The following is a 21,237-nucleotide window of genomic DNA, read 5'->3' on the forward strand; positions in this document are numbered from 1 at the left end:
TTCTGTCATTTCTGCGTCGCAGGCTGCTGCGACCTATGGCTGCGAAAGAGCCTACTGTTGCTATGGTTACTACCTCATTCGCAAACACATTTTTTGAAGGCAATTAATGTTCTAAATATTTTACTTTTTTTCTAAGTTGATTCTATGTCATACTAAATATTCTATGGTCTATTCTATAAAATAAAGATAATATTCTAAATTAAATCATGTTAAAAGTAGGCTAATCTAAAAAAATGCTGGGTTGTTTCAACTCAATTTTGGGATAAATATGTAAAATGTAAAAAAATATGTAAATATATATAAAAAATTTATTTAAAAATGTAACCCAATAGTTGGGTTAGTCCATATAAAATATACATGCATAGGCCTAATGGATAATGCTTGGTTCACTAAGGGTTAAATTTGGCGTTATGTAGCCTAGCTGTACAGTAGTATTTCCAAAGAGAGCTCTGTGTTCTTTTACTCAGCCTCTCAGTAATCGATTCAAGAAGCTTTATTAGTAGAATGGTTATTATTAGCTTCACAATGCACAAGCGGCGATATAAAATATACATGCACACGTGCACACAACAAATCTCAAATTTGGGTGATGATACGAGCACAAATATAAGCATGTTTTGCCTTCTGCGAAGTGTATAGGCACATTCCCTCATATTTTTCAATGACAGAAGCATGGTCCTCCTACACTGTAAGCGGTGCTGTAACATTCACCGCCCTGATGAATCTCTATCGGTCTCTACTTTTACCTTTGACGCATTAGGACATGACGGGATCGTAGCAGTCGCTGAAAACGGTCAGTGTGTGATGGGAGAGCTACTCCGTTGACTTCGGACAGGTAGGATGAGCTTGAACGGTCATAAATCAGTCGTAATAAGATGGATGTTTAGGAAAGGTCTGCGACCGGCTCTGGTGGAAAGGGAGGAGCGCACGCTAGCGCACAGGGTATCATCGTTTTGCCTTTTGACTTTCATTTTGAGTGTTTCGATGCGCAGTAAGGTGACGGTGATTTGTCGCCGTGTGCATTTCGTGTGCTCGATAAAATGTATCTGCTTGGATATGCATCATGCCTCGGCATAATTTAGGGAAGTGCAGTTCTCCAGGGACGAACAGAGGGCTCTAGCTGTCACTGCACGAACACACGCCCATTTTCAATGTATGATCAAAATAATGACCCGCGGAATGAGCACAAGACGTGAATGCACCGACTCTGCAAGGCGCCGTCGTACTCAGCGGGCGTTTTGTAGGACCTGTGCATTTCTCTTTTTCACGATTTCAGATGCTCCGTTACAGGCCGTCGAAATGTTATGACAAATACGGGAATGTTTTTGTGGATCGCCGTGGGTGTTTTTAATCACAAATGACTTCGGCTCGCGCATAAACATTGATAACACGCGTGGCATTCTGGCACCTGTGCGCGAGGCGCTTCCTGGTATGTGTCCATTAATGTCGTTCAGGTTTCACAGTTATTGCACGGAGAGAGGGTTAAAACCTTGATGTTCATTAACTCTACAAATGCTTCATTCACACTCGGGTTTTTATTTTTGTGGATCGTATGAAACAAAGGGTCTTCGTTGCCCAGGCATGGCGCAACATCACATTATTATTGTAGCCGATTTTCCTTGTTTTAAACAGAAATGCTCAGATGCTTCATGTTAGTTCAACTGCGGCCAGGTGTGAGTTATAATAATAATAGCATACTGTACATTTTTGGTCAAATTCACGGTAAAATAAACAACTGGGAGCTGTGGTTTGCAGAACTTTACCGTAAAATACAGTGATGATATTACAAGTATTACGGGAGGTGTTTTGGTTAACTGTATGCCTACATATTATTAAATGATGTACTGTTAATATACCAATATATTTGAGTTATTTGTCTTTTCAAGTATTTGTGGTCACTAGTATCATAAAGCCCAGTTACTCACACAAACACATAACACCAGTTACATGATTATTATATATTAATAAAATGCCAAATGAAACACTAAAATGTAGTTTTGTTCAACTAGAAATGTTAACAGTATTTCACTTTAATATATACTTACTGTTTTGTTAGAAAAATAAATATATATATATATATATATATATATATATATATATATATATATATATATATATATATATATATATAGTAACACTTTCACATTGTTAATTAAAAGGATTGTTTTACACATTTCATACTGTGTTGTTTAGTTTCAATATTTGTTTTTTGCACATACCCGACATTTTAAATGCACAATTCTGACACTGTTTGTGAATCTGTTGAAATCGGAAACTGCTAATAATATGATTAGACACAGCATATTCATATTATACTGTATCATATCATACTGTACAGAATCAAAATATTGTTTAATCCACAAATCCCTTAAAATTAAAATATTTGTTCTGGGTTTTGTTTTATTTGGAGCAGTGCATTTGTTTGTTAATTATTTAACATGCAGAGCAGTCATCTAGAAAAGGAAGGACCACTTTCTTTATATAGTGTAGGTATATATAGGTATAGTGGTCAAATGTATGTATATTTATGGAACTTTATGTAGCTTTATGCATGCAAATGTACTTATTAAAACACAATTATGATTGCTCTCTCTTCTCTCATTGATTAATGATATTCAAAAGACCTTTCTGCAAAGTTGTTATTTTCCATTCTTGTGCAAAGTTTATTTCAAACTGTTTGGTTGACTTAAGTCTCACCTTACATCAGAAGACAGGCCCTGTAAGCAAATACAAGAAAACTGTTGGAAATTTGCATGTTCATCTTGAGTCTCTAGACAAATGGCCTGCCTCTGGTTGACATATGCACATCTTTAGGATATGTATAGGTTGCTATAGTCAGTTGCACTGGGAAGTGGATTTTACAAATTAAACTTCAAGGATGATATTTTGACTTGAGGTTTAGTAAACATACATATTTACAGTCAATTGTATTTCAGTTTCTTGTGTCCAGATTCTGTGGAACAATGGACAAGGACCCCCAAACTAAAGCAGAACCTGCAAAGAGCACAGTCAACACCATGACCACCACAGCGGTGAACCCTTCCCATCAGGCCAATGGCGGACCGAAAACTCCTCCTGCGCTCACAACTGTAACCACCTTCCACAATCAACCCACCCCCACCAACAGAAAAGTAGTGCAGGTATGTTTGCCTGAAACATGTTAATTTTTGCATAATTTCTTGCTCTTTTCAAAGAGTTTGTGTGTGTGTGTGTGTGTGTGTGTGTGTGTGTGTTGAATACTCACTGCTGTGTGTGTGTGCAATTGGATTGTTGTAATGCAGTGCACAAATTCCGAGTATGGGACACCAAACTTGGCCACATGTCACTTTCACTTACACTTTCAAATGTTTTAATTACCATTTTGTGCATTTTGCACTATTGTAAATTACATTTTTGTATTGAAATTCTTCTTAAATATTCAGTATAGTATATTATAGTATTTCTGCTGTATATATTTACAGGAACAAATCAGATAATTAATGTTCATGCATAGAAAATTATTTAAATAAACTGTGTATTATCTGTGTAAATAAAAAATTAATTTTCTGCATTCTAAAGAGTAACTAGTTGCACTGAATGCGGAAACTGTTTTGAGTAGAATGTGGAAATAGTTGTGAAAGTAGTCCGTAATGTGTAAAATGTAATATTATAATATAAATATCATATTTAGATATATGCAATTTTTGCATATTTATGCACCTTATGCTGTTTGTTACTATTGTTTTTCATCTTACAACATCTTTTAATCATTTAAACTTCCATTTCTACCTCCAGGTGAATCTGTCTGGAGACCGACTGGCACCTTCTTTTTCACCAAGTGAGAGAGTCAACCAAGCTTCATCTTCATTGCAGGGCCCAAAAACGGTGTGTGTGCCACAACATAGAAGAAATAATATATATATATATATATATATATATATATATATATATATATATATATATATATATATATATATATATATATTTTTTTTTTTTTTTTTTTTTTGGTGTTATCATAACATTTATTAATTTCTCTTTTGCGCCCTCCACTGATTTTATCAATTTCTTGATGGTCAGATTTCTCTACCCAACGCTCCTGGATCAACACCCCTTGTAAGAGGATGTCAGAATCCAAACACTGCTACGGCCGTGCGTAAAATCTCCCCTCAAGCACTACTTCTGGGGAAGAGCCCAAGTACAAGTCAGGCTCAGATGCTCCTGAGGGCCCAGATGGTGAGACAACTTGTCATGTCCTGTTCTGCAGGAATTTTAAACACTTTATCATTTAGATTTCAGTTCCTTACATGCACTTTACACTTTTTACCCACAATGCAACAGAAGCTGTCCCCCCTTTGATACTCAAATGGAAACTTTTCTGGTTTCTCAACTCTTACTAATGGCAGATCTAAACGGTTGTCCTGTGACCTACTGCACTGCTTACTTGCATTCCTTGTCAATTCTGTATTTATTGCTTGTATCTACATCAGAGTGATGTACTATTTTTTTTTTTAAGAAATCTCTAGTATTCAGCAAGGAAGTAGTTTATATGATTAAAAAAAAGTAGTAATACTGTGAAATATAAAAATTTTAAAGAAATTATTTCTTTTTAATGTATTTTAAATTGTCATTCATCCCTGTGATGTAATGCTCAATTTTCAGCATCATTACTCCAGTCTTCAGTGTCACATGATCCTTCAGAAATCATTCTAATATACTGATTTGGTACTCTGTTATAATCAAGTATAATTGGTGCTCAATTAATACTAATAGCTCCTATTAATGCATAATTCTTTTGTGGAAACCATGAAACCATGATTTTTATCAGGATTCTTTGACGAATAGAAAGCTCAAAAGCACAGCATTTATTTGAAATAAAAACTGTTGTAATAATATATTTTAGAATCAATTTAATGTGTCCTTGCTGAATAAAAGTGATCATTTCTTTATTTCTTTTTAAAATCTTACTTACTCCAAACCTTTGAATGGTGGTTTTCCACAAAAATATTAAGCAGCACAACTATTTCTCATCATTGATAATAATAACAACAAAGTTTCTTGAGCACCAAATCAGCATTTTAGAATAATTCAATTAGAATAAACGGATCATGCGACACTGAAGACTGGGTTAATGATGCCGAAAATTCAGCTTTGCCATCACAAATAAATTACATTTAAAATTACATGTAAAAACAGAAAACCGCTATTTAGAATTGTAATAATATTTCACAATACTACTGCAGTTTTGATTAAACTAATTGCAGTCTTGGAGAGCAAAAGAGACTTCCAAAAAAACTGTAATTATTCCAAACTTTTGACCGGTAGTGTACGTGCTGTGCACACATTACTGGTGTCTACAGGTTGTATTTCTTCTCAGCTCATTTTCTAGTGTGACGAGCAGGCATATTAACTAAAAAAAAAAAAGGAGGATTAGTGTCTAGCGGTCTGCACAGTGTTCATGCTTGCATATCTCTGATAAGGGCAGATTTTACTCGACCACATCAAAAGCTTTTGTGCTGTGAATTTCACCATCACACCCTCACAGCAAAAGCACAACAGGCAGGAAATAACAGCCTACTATTTTGCACCACTGACACTTTTTCTTTCTCTCTTTCTCTGTGCTTGCCGTCTGGCAGTTGATTCTAACGTCTGCTGTGCGGCCTGATGTACCTGCCCTCTCCTCCTCCTCTTCCTCCTACCCCTCCTCCTCTTCCTCACCTCGATTTCCCTCCACACAGGTGAGCTTGATTGTGGCTGGTCATATGATAAAATACATCCGTGCTTCTGAATCTAAAGGGAAAGTTCACTCCAAAATGAAATTTTGTCATCATTTACTCTCCCTCACCCTGAACTTACTTTCCTTCATATAACACAAAATGAGAAGTTTAGCAGAATCTCTACACAGTAAAAATGAATGGGGACTGATGGTGTTTTTATTATTTGCTGAAAATCATCTTCTCCGCAACAGTTCTCAAATCTCATTCACATTAACATTAAAAAGAAGCAATGTGTTGTTTCAGGTTTGACGTCAATGATTTCGGATGGTTTCGTATACAAACCTATCATATGACTTCTGAAATTTTCAGAAGAATATCATGGATAAGTGGTATGAACTTTTGCTTGTGTGTGCATTTTTATAATTTTTTTTAAAATATGGAAAAAGCAGCTCAGATATTCTGCTTAATATCTTCTCACATTTAAAAAAGAAAGTTATGCAGGTTTGTAATGACATGAAAGTGAGTAAACGATGACAGATTTTTCATTTGTTATTCTATGCAACTTTAACACATAACCGTAAACATTTTTTTTGTTCATCTGTTCATCTGGTTTCTGTTACATGTGGTGTTTTTCCAAAACCAGAATTTATGGCATCAATATCTTTCATTCTGTCTCTCTTTCTTCAGCTCCAGAGTCTGACTCTCCGTCCACCTCCACCTGGCACCCTTACCATCCCTCCGAACTTACCACTAAAACCCACAACGTCAAGCCAACCCCCTCCTCTTTCATGCCCAAGATTACAGACCTTCCATCTGAGACCCAGCCAGCCAGTAAATGCTCCAGGGAAGGATGGAGCTACTAAGACAGAAAGCCCAGCATCTCAAACAGCTCTAACGAAATCACCCGTTCGCCATCTTACAGTTCCACCTCCATGTAAGTGACCACATACATATCCCGCTCTTCAAAAGATATTCAAAATGCAAATGTTTTGATCAAATTAAGAAACAGACTACTGTTCATAAGTTTGGGGTCGGTAAGTTTTTTTATATTTCTGAAAGAAATCTCTTATGCAAAGGCTGCATTTATTTGATCAAAAATGCTATAAAAACAGTAATATTGTGAAATATTATTACAACTACAACTGCTTTGTAGTTTAATATTTTTTCAACTATCATTTATTCTTGTGATGGCTTATTCTTGCTTGTGTCTCCAGCCCTGTATGCACCTGCACAGGCCCATGCCTTAGCGAAGCAGAAGCTGAACAGCAGCGTTCTCAAGAGACCCCACAGCCAGATCAGCATCCCCCAGCACCCCTTCAGTCAGAGGCATACACCCCCGAAATCTCCCCCTGCAACACCAAAGAAGCCTCTTCCTGAGTTAAAGCGCTGCCCGTCCACCCACCCATCCCAAAGCATGTCAGCACAGAGCGCTTCAGTGCCCATCACTGTTCCTTCTCCCGCGAGGTCTCATCTACCCGCTACCCTGACTTTGCCCTTGAGGTCTTCCCCACCTGGTGGGTCCTTACTGGCTACAAAACAGCTGCTGAGGATTGCGTTGTCTTCTGCATCCCAGTGCACCAATGGCCAATCAAAAACAACCACTGTGTCCCCGCCCCATGATCTCATCCAATCAAAGCCGCTTGTCTCGCCAGTGCTCTCTAAACCAGAGTGCCCCACCCAGCCGCTACGGACTCCAAACCCATGCCCACAGCTGGTGCAACTGTCACCCTCCAGACAAACCACAGCGGCCACACCTCTCATCACCACCCCACAGCTGGCGTCCCCTCCGTCTCCAGTGCTGCCCCTGGTGTCCACCAGCAGCATTCTCGCACCGCTGCAGTCCCCTTTGACCTCACAGAGTCCAACAAAATCGGCCGAGGCATCAAAAGAGCCAAAAGATAGAAAGGAAGAGCAAAAGGAGGGAGATGTACCAGAACAGATTCCTGAAGATCTGAAATGTCCAGGACCCCAAGAGAAAATCACCCAGGCTGTCGCCATAGATCAGCCGTCAATTGAAACTTCAGAGAAGGTTATTAAAAAAAGTGCAAACCTCAAACCTCTTTTTTTTTTTTTTATTACGTTTTTAGGCAACCAATATGGATTTTTAAGTGGCTGATACTATGACAGCAGTATGGCTGATATAATGCTCAAAAGACAATTTAATTTACATTTGCATTTAGTCATTTAGCAGACGCTTTTATCCAAAGCGACTTACAAATTTAATGATGACAAATGTTACATTGATGAATTGCTGAAGTGAAACAAACACAAAATTTGTTCATAATTGGATTTTGGAAATGATGCAAGGGTAAAAACTTGATAATTGGCTGATCAGGCAGTTCTCATCCAATGCCCATAGTCTCATAATGGCCAAATATCAAATATCATCTGATTAATACTGATGGCAGTATATCATTACTTCTCAACTTACATAACTTTTTTTTTCAACAGGGTTATTATAGTTAATTAAAAATAAAACCATAAAAAATAATTTTCGTTCCATTTTCATTATTTAATTATAAAATAAACGTTAACTGAAATTAAATATTAAAAATATCTAATGTATTTGTTGCATTTCGAATTTAGTATTAGTTTTGCTTGTACTAAAATAAAACTGAAATAAAAATGAATAAAAACTATATAGACATCTAAAAATAAACTAAAACTAATAAAATGACAAAAAAAAAACATTACTAAAACTAAATAAGATTAAAATTAAAATGGGAAATATATAAATAAAAACTAATTATAAATCTTAATATAGATATAATAGCATCTCAATGATACTGTCATAACACTATTTAACAGTAATGCCTTAGTAAGTATATGTTGCATTTCAGGTCTTGGACAAGATGACAGTCTTCACAGAGGATTCAAGGATAGACAGCCAGATGAAGACTTCACAGAAGAATGAGCCCCTCTCGTCCTCAGTCGCACCATGGCCAGCTGAGAAAGATGACCAGTGTGAGGAAACGTCCACCCAGTCAGACAATCACTCAGGTATATAGAGTCATAATCAGCAATAAAAATTTTAATATGAGCGCAAACATTTCTCATCAAATTTATCCAATTTATTTGAATGTTCTAGGAGAAACATCTGAGATAGCTGATACCTTAATATATATATGAGAACTTCTGAGATCTGAAGCAGAATTTATAGAATCTGTTGGTAACATCACAACTGTCTTCATCTTTGCAGCAATCTCCAGCCTCTCCTCTGACATGTCACCCATCCAGTCCTCCATCACTCAGCCATTAGATATGTCCCCTGTGGACAGCTGCTTTCCTCCAAAGTTTCATCCTGTGCTAGATAGGCCACCAGTTCAGCCTCCCACCGTCAGTCAGATGAAGGCCACAGAGGCTCAGCAACCATCAGGAGCAGTCAAACCTTTGGTTCTGACACACCTGGTGGAAGGATTTATCATACAGGAGGGACTGGAGCCATTTCCGGTAAACAAATTATCTAAAACGTATTTTTGTGGTCATGTACTGTATCATCCAAGAAAATCTGTATAACGGTTTCCGCAAAAAATATTAAGGAGTACAACCATTTTTTTTTTAGCAAAACCAAATCAGCGTATTAGAATGATTTCTGAGCGACCATGTGAGACTGAAGACTGGAGTAATTATACTGAAAACATTTATTTTATGCATAATATTTCACAATAATCCCACAGGTGAGCAGGTCATCTCTGATGGTGGGTCCTGTCCTAGAATCTGGGGTGAATGGGGTGATGGAAGCAGAACTCATCCCTTCTAGTTCAGAACCTCCAGAGGACTCCACAGACTCAGATGATGGAGTTACAAACAGTGAGTAAAACACCCGTCTACTTTTCCGAGTTAGGGGTTGAAAATTAGCAAAGCCATTAAGGATCACATTCCATGCAAGACACCATTAGTCTACTCCAAATTTCTCATTCAAAACTGAAAAGGACTAAAGATTGACTGTTTATTCTAGTATGTGTGTGTGTGTTTTCTATTTGTGTGTGTCTGTCTGTCTGTCTATAATCTATCTTTCTATCTTTGTTTTAATATTTCCACTCTAGATGGTGTCGGACGCTCCCACAAGATTGTTCTGCAGTGCCAGTTTTGCAAGAGGAAAGGCACCGCCCAAACATTCCCACGCTCCAAACGCTTCTGCTCCAAATCCTGTGCCAAAAGGTACACCTACCTTACCTGACGTAAAAAATACATTGACAGAGTAAAACAAACTAATTGTTAGTGAATGGGTGCCTAACTTGTATTCTAGCACGTACAAATGCTCCATCAACACCATTGCAAATGTCTCTCTTGCTTAGTGGAGTGAGAAACCACAACTGGAAGGGTCTGAGCATGATTTCCTGCATGTATTTAGAGTACTCTTCAAGAATAACAGCAGAATGCATGGTGTTGAAAAGGGTATTTCCATCCACAGCTTAACAAATAAAAATGCATGTTTACAGTGGCCACAAAAAGTGCTCGGACAAAACTATAAATGTATGAATGTTATTGCATTATACAAAAATTATCAAACCAAGTAGAGTTTATTTTATGTAATACAGAACAAAAAAACTTTCTTTTTAAGACTTTTTGAATACATTTTAGGGAAATTTTCACAAAATGAGGGTCTGTTTGGTGTTGAACTAAATCAATAGATATATAGCTCAAATTGAACACAAAACATGTTCTGGATGTCAAACAGCAGTGGAGCAGGTTCGTAGTAAATGTGGTGAACTACACCTGTGGTTACTGTTCACCTATCTCAACTTGACTTAAAATGACACAAATTGGTCATTGCAAAATGACTAAGTGAAGTTAGTTAAGAGAAAAGCTGAATCATTTGTTTGCATATGCCACTTAGCTTGATATTTTGCATCTAATTCAATGACTTTCATACATTTTTAACTTTATCAAAGTGTTCATTTACTTTCTTAGGAGCACTGTATTGAAGTATGGTTGATTAGTGAAACAAGCACTGAAAACTAGTCACTAGCATTGTCTTAATAAGACTCACACACACACATACACACTCTTGACAGGATGTGGTCATGGTTTGTGATCAACATCAACCCTTGACACACATAACAAGCTGCAAGGCTGATTTTGGTCAGTGTGTTAAATTGACTATAAAGACAACCTTTGTAAACCTCCTCAATCATTTTGCAGGTTCAGTTACACCAAACGTTTCCGCACGCTCAGACGCTGTGTAAGTGAGGGGGGCCATCGATCTGAGCTCAATGGTGCCGAAGAAAATTTCCACCAGGTTTGTCCATGTCCTGTAAAACAATGTTTGTGTTTGAGATATGCGTGCTATACTAAACTCTGTTACCGTCTAGGCCAAACATGGCACCACAGAGCAGTGGAGAATCCTTCAACAGCCGCCACAAGAAGGGGAAGATGGGACGGCTGCTCCGATGAAAACCAGGCTCCGCAGACACACGGAACAGGAACGGGAGCGAGAGATTAGAGTCAGGCAAACGGTAGAGGAGACAAGAAGTGCTCCAACTTCACCCACAGATCCTATGTCTCCCACTGATGTCTCCCCCTACCCCAAACCAGCTCAGTGGTCAGTGGATCAAGTGTCAAGCTTCATATCCAATTTACCAGGTACAAAGAACCCCATCTATATCTATCCGTCCGTCTGTCCATCCGTCTTTGTGCTGTCTTCTGTCTGTCTGACTTCTATCTCTGTCTATCTGTCTCCTGTCTATCTGTCTCTGTATATCTGTCTGTCTCCTGTCTGTCTGTCTCCTGTCTCTGTCTGTCTGTCTGTCTCCTGTCTCTGTCTCCTGTCTGTCTGACTTCTGTCTCTGTCTATCTGTCTCCTGTCTATCTGTCTCTGTATATCTGTCTGTCTCCTGTCTCTGTCTCCTGTCTGTCTGACTTCTATCTCTGTCTATCTGTCTCCTGTCTATCTGTCTCTGTATATCTGTCTGTCTCCTGTCTCTGTCTCCTGTCTGTCTGTCTCCTGTCTGTCTGTCTGTCTGTCTCCTGTCTCTGTCTCTGTATATCTGTCTGTCTCCTGTCTCTGTCTCCTGTCTGTCTGTCTCCTGTCTCTGTCTGTCTATCTATCTGTCTCCTGTCTCTGGCTATCTGTCTGTCTCCTTTCTCTGTCTGTCTGTCTATTTGTCTGTCTGTCTCTGTCTGTCTATCTATATATTTGTCATATGTCTGTCTATCTATATATTTGTAGTCTGTCTGTCTGTCTCCTGTCTCTGTCTATCTGTCTGTCTGTCTATCTATATATATATTTGTCATCTGTCTGTCTGTCTGTCTCCTGTCTCTGTCTCCTGTATCTGTCTGTCTATCAATATATTTGTTATCTGTCTGTCTCTCTGTCTATCTGTCTGTCTTTCAATCTATATATTTGTCATCTGCCTGTCTGTCTGTCTATCTATATATTTTTCATCTGTTTGTCTGTCTGTCTATCTATATATTTTTCATCTGTTTGTCTGTCTCTTGTCTCTGTCTGTCTGTCTGTCTGTCTGTCTGTCTGTCTGTCTGTCTGTCTGTCTATCTATATATTTGTCATCTGTCTGTCTCATGTCTCTGTCTGTCTATCTGTCTGTCTGTCTATCTATATATTTGTCATCTGTCAGTCTGTCTCCTGTCTCTGTCTATCTGTCTATCTATCTATATATTTGTTGTCTGTCTATCTATTGGCCAGGCTTTCTCAGACTTTTGTGAACATTAGCACTACTGTTTTAACCCACCTCAATTGTCTTAGGATGTCAAGACATTGCAGAATCCTTCAGAGCCCAAGAGATTGACGGGCAGGCCTTGCTTCTGCTGACTGAAGACCATTTGATGAGCGCCATGAATGTCAAACTCGGCCCCGCTCTCAAAATATGCGCCCGCATCAACTCCTTGAAAGAAGGTGGAAGATAAAGAGAATGAAACAGAGACACAAAAGAAGCTAGGTATATCCTTGTGGACCATAAGAGCACTTGCCAATAGAATAGAGCCATTTTGTGCACTTTAATCTTCAGAGATTTATGCGATAATTTCATTGTTATGAGAAAGCTTACATGTATTTGCTTGAGCTAAACTAGCAAAACCTTACAGTTCTTGTAAACTTAGCCTCTGTCTGAAAGCATGGTAGCAATATAATGGTCTCAGTCTGTGAGCGTTTTACAGGATGTATATTTAATCGCAGTAGGAGGTACTGTTAGCGTCTCCTTTTTTAGTATGGGTAATCATGATCAGGGTCAGTGATTTTATATTTTTGGCTGAGAGCAAAGGAGATCACTTCCTGTGTCAGTGGGGAGAGTTTTGACAAAAACGGAAGTGCGTGCATGTCCCATTGTATATATTTTCCTATCGTATTCCATATGTATACATGTATAACAATGCAGTGTTCTGTGTGTATAAATTAAACATGTTTTGTGAAGGATTTGTAATATTTAATATATTTCTCTTCTAAGGCTCTAGAAAGTACAAAAGCGAATCATTTCAAGTTTATAAACATTTTTAAATGACGTTTGAGATACTGACATAAATGACATTTTGTGAAGTCTCCGCAGTGGTACTGTGTAAATCAGATAGACTGTCCAAGAATAAGACAAGAAGAAGGTACCCAAAGGCAATCGTTTTAAATCAAGGCAGTGAAAAGGTGCCTTTTTTATGAGACCTTATGAAACTACTGTAGGCATTTTGCTGAGGAAAACTATGTACTAGATTGTGTCATCAATTGTTGTTTCTCATTGTTATATAACCTTTCTTGTGCCACTTTTGATTATTTAATTAAACCAACTACATTTTGTTACGGAACTTTGAATTGGCCATTTATTGTACCTATTTCTTTGTCAATTTTGTATTTATTTATTTTATTTTTTTGTCCTTTTACATGTGTTAATGTGGATAACCAAGCTTTTTGAGTTACTATGGTAAATAGATAACCGTTCAACAGTTTGGGGTCTGTCATTTTTTATTTTTTTTTTATTCCACAAGAATGCATTAAATTGATCAAAAGCCAGAGTAAAGACTTCCACAATGTTATAAAAAATCAATTTAAAATGATCAAAGAATCATGATATAAAAAACATATACCACACTTTGCAGAAAAATATTAAGCAACACAACTGTTTATTACATTAGTAATGAATGTTTCTTTAGCACTAAATCCGCATATTTGATTGATTTCTGAAGGATCATGTGACACTGAATGGCTGTTAAAAATCCGCTTTGTCATCCAGGAATACATTACAGAAAAATAAATCATACCAAACCCAAACTTTTGAACAGTAGTGTATGCATGTGGTATTATAGATAAATTAGTTTTCTGTCGTTTAGTAAGGGTGGTTTCTCTGAGCTTGGTATGAGTCATAAAGCGTCCAGATATGTTTTAAATGTCAAAAATTGGTCTTGGACAGCGTATTATCATCTAACCCACTAGATGGCAATCACACCAAAAAATAGTAACTTCATAGCTCCTAGAGAGCGTCTTTCTAAATTGTTATGGTTGACACAAAGTTCTTTTGTAAAATACTATCACGATTATTTGATTTGGGAATAATCCTAAAACTAAAACACTGAAGAGAAAAGAAAAATAAAAGCAGAGACTTATAAATGCTGTAATAATTCAAAAGATGTTTTGGATTCTCCAGGCTCTGAGGGAAAGCAGCTGTGACGTATATGGCTGTGCTTCCTTCTGATTGGCTAAAAGTTATGTTGGGCACGTCCACTATAAAAAGTAAATTTACCAAACGGATTTTTTTACAGTCCATACTCAACTCAACTCTTTGTATCCTAATCTGGTCCAGCATGCGTTTTATTTAGGATCAGTGATCTTGAATTTTTTTCGTTTTCGTATTAGTTTTTTACTTGAATAGGCTACCATATAACGTTAGTAGTAACTATTTCTTTGCGAACACATTTGTTCATATTCAGTCAGAATGTCTCATAGCTGTCGTCTGTTCTGTGGTTTTTTAATGAGCTGCATCGGCTGGAGTTGTATTATAATAGCGACCTCAACTAACGACTGGGTGCTGAGCTGTAAGTACGGCATGCACACCTGCAGGAAGATGGATGAGCTGGAGACCAAGGGCTTGTGGACCGAGTGTGTCATCTCTACTGCTCGATATCACTGCATCTCACTCAACCAGATCCTCGATATACCAGGTGAGAAATATGCTTTGTTTTATTTGTAGGCATCCTTTTTTTTCTTTTCAATTATGGAATTAAACCCCTTTTTAAATCACATAATACCCCTCTGGGAGTGGGACCCAGTCATAGAAAGATTTTAGTGAATTCCTGAGACCCTACATGCCACAGTCTGGATGTCATGTATTAGAGCACATTCAGGGATTTTTTTGAGATATCAAATGTTTGGAGGTTTGATCATAAACAAATAAACACTCCCTCTCCTTGATTTTTAAATATGTCTTTAAATATGACTAATATTGACAGAATGATCAGATATAGCACTCTTATGGAAATATGATAATGTTTTGTAGTTATTTAAATCTGGCTTATTTTCTAATTGTTTGTCGTAAATAAACATCTCAGAAAAATGTTATGGGGACTATTTTTTATGAAACGGCATAATTCTCATTATGTCTTCTGAAGAGGACACTAGGACAAAGGGCATGTAAATCAGACATTTTGGGGAGGCGCAAAAAGTAAGTAGGGAAATAAATTATAGATATTCCTATAAAATATGAAAATGTTGGCAATTTATTACTCCCATTATTATACTTCTTTTTTATTATGGTTTGCCACAAAAGCATGTATATGCAAATTAGATGCAATGTAAGCTATTAATAGATTGTATAAATTTTACAACCAATAATGACATAAAAAACACACAAAACCTTTTTTTTAAGTTGAACAGTTAGCCTATATCGCAGGAATTAATAAAACGTAATTTAAGTATATATACATGCCCTTGTTATAATATATAGTTTTTTTTCTGTGCAAATGGTGGGTTGCATGTATTTATTTATTTTTTTGTTTTGTTTTGTTTTTTGTTTGAAGCTTACATCCAGACGTCGCGCGCTCTGATGGTCTCCGCCTCTTTACTCGGACTGCCCGCTCTGGCGCTCGTGCTGCTCGCGATGCCATGCGTCAAACTGAGCCAAGAGAGCGAAGACACCAAACACAGACGCGCAGTCCTGGGAGGACTCCTTATACTGTTCATATGTGAGTTATTGCTGGGTGAAATATATTAGAGTCATTTAGGTCTCAGGAAAGGGTGTCATTTACATCTCCACAAAATGGATAATTTGGCTTGGTCATTTCTTAAAGGGATAGTTCACCATATGCCTACATGTATGTAGTTGGGCAAGTTAATAAATTACATTTGAGAAATCCCCATAATTATGTCTGATTGGGGGGGGGGGGGGGGGGCTTTTGAGGTATAGTGCCAAGGGGCACCACACTGTCTTAATACGGCCCTGTTCACCCCAAAATTAAAACACTGTCATTTATTCACCCAAATGTTGTTCCAACATCTGTTCACTTTCTTTGTTCTAAAACACGAAAGGAGTTTTCCTAGATAGCACACATAAAGATTGCTGCATCTGGAAAGCATGTGCTGTGAACAAACATCTGATAGACATCTTTCAAACGTCAGTTTTACATACATTCTAAATCATAAACATCTTTTTCATAAACATCTATTTGACATCTGATAGGAAATGTCCTATAGACATATAGCAGACGAGCAAACACTCTAAAAAAATACGTCTTGCAGATGTAAATGCAGACGTCTTTGTGATGTATGTGTGCTATCGGAGATATACAGTACTTTTGTGCACTATATTCTGCTGAAGTCATTATATAGTTATAATAGCACCTCCAGTGGGTTAGAGTCAGTGTGTGAACCTGAGAGCTGGATCAGTCCAATTTGTGAACAAATCATTTATGAATTGGATCAGTCAATTCTTTGAAAAGATCTGACTCACAAGAACAATTTTGTATCACTGCTTCGCTAATGAACTCTCATGTAAGCACCAAGAAGAACTAGGAATACTCGAAGAATGTGTATTTTAATTTTTAAGTGAACTGTCCCAGTCCTAAATATGTGGATTCAACAGTTTAAAGTAGCACTTGACAGTATAAAAAAATAAAGGCTCTTTATTATCTTCTATGGTTTCTCGAAGAACCTTCAACATGCATGGAACATTGCATAGGGGTAAAACATGCTTCAGATTATTAAAATGTTCTGCACACTAAGAAATGGTTCTTTTAGAACCGTTCACTGAAAGAGTGTTAAGTGCTACAATTATTAAATCCCATCATAGTAAACTTGTTTTCTACCAAAACCCATTTAACTAATAACATCGGAGTACCTTTCCTAGAACAGTCATGGTACCATTTTCTGCAAAGGACCCTTTGATATATTACTCATGAACTTAAAATAAAGCAATTTGTTAAATTGTTGAAATTTTAGCAGTTCTAAGCAAAATGCTAGATGTTGTCATCTGGTTGCTCATATCCTCTCTAAAGTCAAGCTTTCAACATACAGGACTGAAAATGTCCTTGGCTGAAGTAACTGTAAAACATTCAGAGATTTCCTATATCCTGTTCGAGTGGGAAGAGCCACTCATGGTCAACTGTCCGAACCATTTTTGCAGGTGGCCAGTTTGTTCAGTAAACAACACAAATAAAACTCCCAGTCTTAAAGGGATAGTTCACCCAAAAATGAAAATTCTGTCATCATTTACTCACCCTCATGTCGTTCCAAGCCATTATGAGTTGCTTTCTTATGTTGAACATAAAAGAATATATTTTAAAGATTGCTGGTAATCAAACAGTTGGTGGTTCCACCAAAGAAAATAAATACTATGGAAGTTAATGGGAACCACCAACAGTTTGATAACCAGCAATCTTTAAAATATATTCTATGTTCAACATAAGAAAGCAACGCATACAGGTTTGGAACAATATGAAGGTGAGTAAATGATGACAGAATTTTCAATTTTGGGTGAACTATCCCTTTAAGGTGTGGTCACATTTACCATTGTTCAGCGAACTTTCATGGCCAGAATGCATTAATTTAAATGGGAATCTACAATTTCTGGAATTCGAGTGAGGGTGAAATTTCACATCATGTTCAAATTTGCCATGTTGACACACAGAAAGTTGCTTGGTTTAAAGCTGACTTCTGTCATACGTCGCTTCCTCATTGACTATTGACTTTTACACTAATGTGACTGCTTGGAAGTCAGTTTGCTATTCTCTACGATTATGGTATGCCATTATAGCACCCTTCCTCTTGTTTTCAGCTCTGTGTGGGATGGTGTCCACGGTGTGGTTCCCTATTGGTGTGCTTCATGAAGATGGCCTGATGTCGTTCGGATTCTCTCTGTATGCTGGCTGGATCGGTTCAGCCCTTTGTTTTTTTGGCAGCTCGGTGATGATTTGTTGCTCAAGGGGTGATGACCCAAGTCAAAATCTTGAAAACCGCTACTACTACTCAAAACACAGTGGGGTTACTAACTCCGGCCCTTCTATAAACAGTCACGCCAAGAGCGCACATGTGTGAGAGTGAAGACACCCTGGATGAGACCGCAGGCGCCTTACCTCAAGATTTGAACACGCGCCAATGAACTATGTGAAGAATTTGTTTTCTACTGCCATAGTTTGACTGCAAACATGTGAAAATTTGGCGGGAACAAAGAATTCAGTGGAAACTTTGTTTTTTTGTGCTAAAACTCAGACGTTTGAACATTTAAAGGCTTTGTTTGAACAGATGTTGAAATGAATCCAAAGGGAAACAGCTCTCTTCTCCCTAGGCATTTCATTTTTCATTGACTTTACAGTATTTACACAGTATTCATTTTGCTTCTATATTTTTTATTTTTACCAGTGACTTTTATTTTATCTTGTGTAAAAGTTGTGAATATAAGCTTATTAGCTCATGCCAACATTTAGGAAAGTATGTACACCCAGACAGACGGATAAATAGATAGATAGGCGGACAGGAAAGCTGTGTGGTTGAATGACCAGATGTCTTTTGCACTGTTTTCCTGGAGATCTCCTCACAGCTTCCTGCACACAACCTCCTAGGAAATCAGCATTTGAAATTTGACATTTGAAATATCTGTAACAGGAAATCCGCTCATTTTATATGGTCTCATAAGGTCGGTGATTGATTTATTGTGGTAATGCATTTTTTTTTTTTGTGCTGTTTGGGAGTTGGAGGACATAATCATATACCGTCTACTTTGTTTGTTATGCATATTACTTTTTCAAAATCATCAAGCAATCTCATAATACACAAATTTAATGTGTCTGAATGATGTGATAAATGTAATATTGTGATATATTATTACAATTTAAAATAATTGTTTTTAAATTTATTATACTTTAAATTATCATTTATTTCTGTGATGCAAAGCTGAATTTTTAGGATCATTATCACATGATCCTTTAGAAATCATTCTAATATGATGATTCATTATCAAAGTTGGAAACAGTTCTGCTGCTTAATATTTTTTCAGAACATGTGATACTTTTTTGGGATACTTTGATGAATAAAAAGTAAAAAAAAAAAAAAAAAAAAGAAGAAGCTATGTTTTTAAAATATAAATATTTTTAATAACAATATACACTACTGGTCAGTAATTTGGGGTCAGTAATTTTTTTTCTTTCTTTTCTTTTAAATAAAATCAATACTTTTATTCAGCAAGGATGTGTTAAATTGATAAAAAGTGATAGTAAAGAAAATATATTATTAGAATATATATTATTAGAATTTTTTTTTTAATAAATGCAGTTCTTTTTAACCTTTTATTCATCAAATATATTAGACAGCAGAACTGTTTCCAACACTCATAATAAATCAGAATATTAGAACGATTTCTAAATGATCATGTGATAGACTGATGTTACATGTGACACTGAAGGCTGGAGTAATGATGCTGAAAATTCAGCTTTGCATCACAGGAATAAATAATTTTTTTAAAGTATATTCAAATAGAAAACTATTATTTTAAGTTGTAATCATATTTCACAATATTACTGTTTTTTCTGTATTTTTGATCAAATAAATGCAGGCTTGATGAGCAGAAGAAACTTCTTACAAAAACATTAAAAATAGTAATGTTTCCAAACTTTTGGTCTGTATTATATATATATATATATAATATTGTTATAGTTGATGACCCAAAAAAGACACCATTTGTTCTTGTAAAATATATTAAATATATAAAATTTTAATATGTCATTTGAAATATATTTGTATATTCTTTTCAGACATGTAACTCTTGATCTCAGTGAATATAAGTGTGTTCTGAATCGAAATGATTTTTCGCGCATAGCTGTAAGGAAGAAATGTAAATATCCTTGTGCAAACCTAAACAAGGGTGAAACCACAAGACATTTCTACAAACCAACAGAGAAAGAATTTGATATCAATGTCGCAAAATATTTTGAGAACTATTGAGCTTTCACAGGGAGCCAATCATAATATTTCCTCCCTTAAAATTCAAGTGAGAGCTTGAGACTTTAGATCAAACACAGCTGTGGGGATGATGTAAGGTGAAAAGTCCGCTCAATGCATCTTCAGAGGGTTTCTGCTCATGTAGTGACAACTTGCATTGGTTTTTGCTTTAAAGAGGCATCCTGAGTTTTTATACGGAGAAGACAAGGGCATTGCTTTTAGGATCTTAATAATGGAAAAAACGATTACTGTTTGAAGTAAAACCAACACTGAAACAGCAGCTCATATAAGAAAGAAATACAAATTCTGTTCCAGATCTAAAGATATATTTGATTTTAGTAGAATAACATTAAGGAGGGGTTATTTAAAGGCACTTTTGAAGCCTTGATAAAAAAAAAACTGGGATAAACATCCCTCTAGATAAGTCACAAGGTGCCAATGGATTTAACAAGCACTTGTTCTGGAACAACACCTCCAAACCTGGAAAATTCATCAGGTAGAATGTGTTCCTGGATTAATGTTTGTTAATCAAGTGAGTACAGTACTAACCTTAACCATTAACTACCCATGAGGTCTTAATTAAAAATAATAGTGTTCATTTTAATAATGAATTTTGTTTAGTCATAGTTTTGGTGTTTTGACAAAAATATTGTTTAATTTCAATTTGTCATGTCACGCTAATTTTGCATATAAATTAAATCATAATATAATATTGTACATTTAAAAAAACTTATTTTAAAGTCAGCATGAAATGAAAATGTTTTATAAATGCATGTTAATGATCTTATTGTGAAAAAATGTATCAGTGTATCATATGTTTAATTTTTTAAAAAGAAACAGTTTACTCGGATGTGCATCATAATACGGAAGAAAAGATATGTCGTTTCCATTTCATTGTGACTTCAATAATAACCCTACTTTAAAATATACATATATAATGTTACATTTATCAATAGACTTTATTTGGATTTATACTTAACTCATATTTATAGTTTGTGTTGGTAAGTTAATTAACCTGCTAAAGTTTTTTATTTACATTACATTAAATATATAGATCCTTACTACTATATATGTGTCTATTAATCCAGTGGTGTTATTATTATTATTATTTTTTCTATATATTATCAACAGTATGTTTTAATTATAATTGTCATGATACGCATTTTCCTTTTGTCTTCA

General features: G+C 36.2%; 2 protein-coding genes across 6 annotated transcripts; both read left to right on the forward strand.

The window, feature by feature from the left end:
* Nucleotides 1-682: 682 nt before the first annotated feature.
* On the forward strand, nucleotides 683-13,449 carry LOC132124102 (polyhomeotic-like protein 3). Of its 5 annotated transcripts, none has more exons than XM_059534915.1 (14): nucleotides 683-835; nucleotides 2,937-3,140; nucleotides 3,775-3,864; nucleotides 4,057-4,212; nucleotides 5,613-5,714; nucleotides 6,381-6,627; nucleotides 6,908-7,722; nucleotides 8,534-8,693; nucleotides 8,893-9,143; nucleotides 9,371-9,503; nucleotides 9,740-9,854; nucleotides 10,839-10,935; nucleotides 11,009-11,279; nucleotides 12,400-13,449. In XM_059534915.1, exons 2-14 carry the CDS (start codon nucleotides 2,964-2,966, stop codon nucleotides 12,558-12,560), a joined length of 2,775 nt encoding a protein of 924 aa, XP_059390898.1. In that variant the 5' UTR covers nucleotides 683-835; nucleotides 2,937-2,963; the 3' UTR covers nucleotides 12,561-13,449. The 5 variants fall into 5 exon arrangements, with proteins under 5 accessions (XP_059390898.1, XP_059390902.1, XP_059390900.1 ...); XM_059534917.1 differs by having other exon boundaries at nucleotides 727-835; nucleotides 2,951-3,140; XM_059534918.1 differs by having other exon boundaries at nucleotides 771-793.
* Nucleotides 13,450-13,921: 472 nt separating this feature from the next.
* LOC132123840 (claudin-11-like) lies at nucleotides 13,922-18,910 on the forward strand. The gene is made up of 3 exons (XM_059534530.1): nucleotides 13,922-14,792; nucleotides 15,648-15,812; nucleotides 17,900-18,910. The coding sequence occupies exons 1-3, from the start codon at nucleotides 14,567-14,569 to the stop codon at nucleotides 18,157-18,159; spliced, it is 651 nt and encodes a 216-aa protein (XP_059390513.1). The 5' UTR covers nucleotides 13,922-14,566; the 3' UTR covers nucleotides 18,160-18,910.
* Nucleotides 18,911-21,237: the final 2,327 nt, after the last annotated feature.

This window comes from Carassius carassius, chromosome 42 (genome assembly GCF_963082965.1).
Source record: "Carassius carassius chromosome 42, fCarCar2.1, whole genome shotgun sequence".
Lineage (NCBI taxonomy): Eukaryota > Metazoa > Chordata > Actinopteri > Cypriniformes > Cyprinidae > Carassius > Carassius carassius.

Excerpts from the sequence above, each read along its gene's own strand:
- LOC132124102 (XM_059534915.1), top strand. The coding sequence starts at position 2,964 with ATGGACAAGGACCCCCAAACTAAAGCAGAACCTGCAAAGAGCACAGTC. Across the intron at positions 6,628-6,907 it reads TCTTACAGTTCCACCTCCAT|CCCTGTATGCACCTGCACAG; the intron begins GTAAGTGACCAC and ends TTGTGTCTCCAG. Across the intron at positions 7,723-8,533 it reads CAATTGAAACTTCAGAGAAG|GTCTTGGACAAGATGACAGT; the intron begins GTTATTAAAAAA and ends GTTGCATTTCAG.
- LOC132123840 (XM_059534530.1), top strand. The coding sequence starts at position 14,567 with ATGTCTCATAGCTGTCGTCTGTTCTGTGGTTTTTTAATGAGCTGCATC. Across the intron at positions 14,793-15,647 it reads CCAGATCCTCGATATACCAG|CTTACATCCAGACGTCGCGC; the intron begins GTGAGAAATATG and ends TTTTGTTTGAAG. Across the intron at positions 15,813-17,899 it reads ACTCCTTATACTGTTCATAT|CTCTGTGTGGGATGGTGTCC; the intron begins GTGAGTTATTGC and ends TCTTGTTTTCAG.